The sequence below is a fragment of the Arachis hypogaea genome, chromosome 1, assembly GCF_003086295.3.
Source record: "Arachis hypogaea cultivar Tifrunner chromosome 1, arahy.Tifrunner.gnm2.J5K5, whole genome shotgun sequence".
Taxonomy (NCBI): Eukaryota; Viridiplantae; Streptophyta; class Magnoliopsida; order Fabales; family Fabaceae; genus Arachis; species Arachis hypogaea.
In genome coordinates this window covers 7,114,203-7,119,128 of record NC_092036.1, presented here as the reverse complement: position 1 = coordinate 7,119,128, position 4,926 = coordinate 7,114,203, and the positions used below count along the sequence as shown (strand labels likewise).

The 4,926-nt window shown below is 41.8% G+C and overlaps 1 protein-coding gene across 1 annotated transcript; it reads right to left on the bottom strand.

The window, feature by feature from the left end:
• Positions 1-336: 336 nt before the first annotated feature.
• Positions 337-834, bottom strand: LOC112796109 (uncharacterized). Its single transcript, XM_025838445.1, has one exon. It carries the CDS (start codon positions 832-834, stop codon positions 337-339), a length of 498 nt encoding a protein of 165 aa, XP_025694230.1.
• Between the last annotated feature and the right edge of the window lie 4,092 nt (positions 835-4,926).

Here is a 4,926-nt window from a genome sequence, read left to right as displayed (position 1 = left end):
CGCCAGCACAGTTTCCGTTGGCTCCTCGTCTATGTCGAGTTTCTCTTTCCCTGCTTGGCTGCCTTGCCTGGGTGTGTTGGTGATGTTTACATTGTCGTTTCTCCTCTCCAGCGATGCCACACGAGCACCGTTGATGACTGAGAGGGGATGTAGAGTTCCCGAATTTGGCATTAGGTCTCTTCGCCGCAGTGATTCCGCAAAATTCATATTCCCTTGCCTCTGAAACTTGGAATTCATTGTGTTTTGAGCCTCGCCCAGTAAATGGATTCGATTGGAACATCTCTTCTAGTTAGTAGCTTCCCTCCTCAGTTGCTCTGCTATCTCTCGTGGGGGATTTCATCTCCAGTTTTCTTCCAATTGACCTGCCAGGGAACATTTCGCCACTCCATCTGTAATTTTGTTTCCCTGTCTAGGAACCCATGTGAAGCCACAATTAGAAAGACTCTCGGCCAGAAGAAGAATATCTCGAAGAATCGGTTCCACCTCTGCTATATAAGTTTTTGATTTCACTGCTTGCACGAGAGGTAAAATATCCGACTTTATTATGATTTTCTCCAAATTAAAATTTGTAGCTAAAATCAGCACCCTTCTCATTGCTTCTGCTTCTGCTTCTGCAACTAGGCTGGAGTGAGTTATGATTCTCATTGATTCTCCTGTTAATAACCGCCCTGAGTTATCCCAAATTACAACTGCAGTTGCTCCCTCCACTGTCGCTCTTCTATACGCAGCATCTACGTCGGCCTTTAGCCAGTTTTCCGGTGGAGGTCTCCAAGTAATGCTCCTTCTGCTTATACTCTTGTTCTGGTTTTGTTCGAGCTGCTCTTTTCTTTGCATTGCTTCCCTGATTTCTGAATCTAGGATTTTAGCTCTGATAATGGTAGCACTAGGATTGGGAATAGTGTTTTAAAATATAGTATGGTTTCTTGTTTTCCAAATCTCCCAACTTAGCACTCCGATTCTTCCAATTAGATCATCTGCCTCTTCCTTCTCTTGTCCTCTAATTTTTCTGCACATTTCAAGCAACCATTTTGCAAATGACTTGACTGTCTCAGGTGTTGGTAAACACTGACTCTGTGCTCCAAACCACGCTGCTCTGGTCCACAGACATAAGAGAATTGCGTGTTCCATAGTCTCTATTTCTTTCCTGCAGATTCGACAGATAGGAGTATTATTTATTTTCTTTTTAAATAGGTTATTATATACTGGTATTATATTATGTGCAGCTTTCCATAAAAATATTCTTATCTTCGACGGAATGTGCATTCCCCATATCTCTTTCCAAAGATCCGCCATATCTGTGCTTGTTGAAGGCGCCGCTTCCTCACTATCTTGTCTTTCCTTCTTTGCCACATGATATCATGTTTTAACAGTGTAGCCCCCATCCCATCTGAATGGCCATATTAATCTGTTTTCGCTCCTCAGTAAACTTATGGGCATTTGCAGAATTTTGTTGCTAATATCCCTATGAAATAAGTCTGTTACCTTTTCTTGTTTCCACCCATCTCCCTCGATGATTAACTTCTTTACTCTATCCACTGAATGATTTCTGCTCATAAGGATCTTACCCATATCCATAATTCAGTTGTCTTCCCATACCTTTACTTTTGAGCCCTTTCCAATACTCCATCTCCCATTCCTTCTCAAGAAATCCTTGCCCTGAATAAGACTCCTCCAAGCCCATGATGCCTCACTTCCAACATTTGCATCCCAAAAATCACTATTCTCAAAATTATAGCTTTTAAGATTTTTACCCATATTGCATTTGGATTCTCAACCATTCTCCATGCTTGCTTGGCCAGATAGGCTAGATTCTGATACTGTAAGTCCTTGAAACCTAAACCGCCATCCCTTTTGCTTTTGCAAACTTTGCTCCAGCTCTTCCAGTGTATCCCTTTCTCTCTTTCGGGATTCGCTCACCAAAATCTAGCAATCTTTGATCCTATTCTTTGGAAAAAAGTTTTTGGGTAGCACCTTGCATAGTTGGGTATGGCTTGAATTACTGCTTTAATCAAGGTTTCTTTCCTTGCCTAATTAAGCAGTCGTTCTTTCCACCCTTCAATTTTGTTGTCTATCCTTTCTTCTAGCCATGCCAACGCTTTGTTCTTTGATCTTTTCCAATGTGCCGGTAATCCCAAATATTTTCCCAAATTTTCCCAAGATTGCATGCCCATTATCTCTTCTATGTTTACCCTTGTCTGAATTGGTACCTGCTGTCCAAACACTATACCCGATTTTTCGAAATTTATCTTTCGTCCCGATGCATTCGTGTATCTATTCAGAATTAAGATATTTTGATATAAATCCTCTTCTTTGGCTTCTGCAAAGAGAATGCAATTGTCTGCAAACAGAAGATGGGTGATGACTGGTGCCGTTGGGGCAAGTTTGACGCCTGAAATACGTCCTTCCCTTTGTGCTTCCTCCATGAGTGCTGTGAAAACCTCTGCTGCCATTATGAAAAGGTATGGTGATAATGGATCACCTTGCCTTAGACCTCTTTGAGGCTTTATCCTTTTAGAGAGTTTACCATTTATTTTAAATTTATAACTTGCACTTTTGACACACTCCATAACTAATTGTATCCAGCACTGTTCAAAACCAAAAGCACGCAAAACATTTTTCAAAAAATCCCACTTTAACCTATCATAAGCCTTGTTCATGTCCAATTTTACAGCTAAGTTTTGAGAACCAAACCTGCCCTTTTTGTTTAAGTTGTGGAAGGCCTCCTAAATGATAACAATGTTATCTTGTATGAGTCTTCCTTCCACAAAAGCGCTTTGGGTAGGAGAGATTAATCTATCCAAAAACTTTTTTATCGGAGGACAACAATTTTTGTCACAATCTTGTAAATGTAATTACAGCAACTAATGGGTCTTAGTTGGTTTTGGCGTTCTGACTGTTTAACTTTGGGGTTCAGGACCACCGTAGTCTCTCCCATGTCCTCTGGTATTCTCCTACTAGCAAAAACTTCCTTAATCACATCACAGACCTCTCTACTTATGATATTCCAGTACTTTTGAAAGAATAAACCGTTTAGACTATCTGGTCCAGGCACTTTCAGGCTTCCCATTCTAAAAGTTGCATCCCTTATTTCCTTATCCGACACTTCCTTGAGAAGCTCCCTGTTCATTTACGTTGTGACCTTTTTGGGGATAATTCGGGTACATTCCTCTACATTGCTCCTAGTGGTTGTAGCAAATAGATTAGTGAAATGTCTCTCCACCAATTCCATGATGTCCTTGCTCCCTGTGATCCAATTACCCTCTGTGTCCTTTAATCTCTCAATCTTGTTCAAATCTCTCCTTTGAATTGTTGTTGCATGAAAAAAGGAGGTATTTTTGTCCCCAAAACTCAACCATTTTAATCTTGCTCTTTGGCCCCAGTACTTTTCTTCTTTCTTCCATAACTGTGATATTTCTAACTTTAAAACCTTGATCTTTTCTTGCTGTTGTTCTGAAAATTCCGGATTCTGTACTTTTCAGATTTTTTTCTTCAGTTGGTTAATTCTCTTGTCTGGTCTAGAAAAGGTTCTTCTACTCTATTGCTCCAATTCTTTCTTGCAACTCTTGAATTTTCCTTGTAGTTTTTCCCATTTATTACTGTTCATACCCTGGGTTGAGCTGTCTGACCCGAGATGTTCTACCGACAAAGCGACCGACCTCTTCAGGTCAGGACAATCCGACCTCTTCTCAAAGAGCTCGGCCAAGACACAAGAAAGCCCAATGAAGGGCCCAAACAGAGGAACACGTCCTGAATCCAAAGGCAGCCCAAGCCTATAGAGATAAGGGTGGTTCCCTTGAAGATACGATGACCTCAGTCAAAGATAAGATAAGATAAAATAAGATAACTAACTTATCTTATCTAAAAAGATCACTCCACACCATTATAAATACGCTTGAGCACTCAGGTATAACTCATATTCTGATTCTACTCAATACCTGCTTAATACCCTTGCTAACTTAAGCATCGGAGTCCCTCACAGGTACCCCCCACCCTCCGGGGACGAAGGATCAGCACCACTGCCAAGTCCAACAAGTCAGGCACAGCAACTCCGACCAGTATAGAAGATCTCTTCCGAGATCGACCTACAGTTTCAGGTGACCCTCGAAACATTGGCGCCGTTGTTGGGGACCTGGAAGTCATCCCATCACCATGGCGGATGACCATGACAACGGCCACACTTCAGATCTAGAGGAAAGAACGCCGCATAAAAACACAGACACCACCCTAAAAGATACTTCCCAAATCAACAACAAGAAGAACTCCCCAAACGAGGAAGCCATGGATGCATTTCAAGACCGGTTAAAACAACTCAAAGAAGAAGCCCTACGTCAACGAGAGGCCGAGAAAGACCTACAAAGGGAAATAAGGCGACGTTGGGAATTGGAGAACAAACTCCTAAAACTTGAAGCCGATGTCAAGACTAAAGCCAGCAGATCCACTCCCGAAAATAGCTTCCGCAAGGAACAAGACCCATTCACCAAGGAGATCATGAAGACGAAAATCCCAAAGGACTTTAAACTCCCAGACATGACCTTATACGACGGCATTACAGATCCTGGTCAACATTTCAGTAATTTCAGAAGCAGAATGTACCTCACCGACGCCTCAGATGCAGTTCGTTGCAAAGCCTCTCCAACTACTTTGACAAAAACAGCAATTAGATGGTTCGACAACCTCCCTCCTAGGTCCATTTCAAGTTTCGACGACATGGCTAAAAAATTCCTGACCAGATTTTCCATCCAAAAAGACAAAGCTAAACATGCTCCGAGCTTACTAGGAATCAGACAAGGAGAACGGAAAACCCTTCGCAACTACATAGAAAGATTCAACAAGACATGCATGGACATACAGAAGCTACCAACAGAAGCCATTATTATGGGCCTCATTAATGGCTTGCGAGAAGGGCCCTTTAGTCAATCTGTATCA

Coding starts and splice junctions, on each gene's coding strand:
- LOC112796109 (XM_025838445.1), bottom strand. CDS start 834: ATGCAAAGAAAAGAGCAGCTCGAACAAAACCAGAACAAGAGTATAAGC.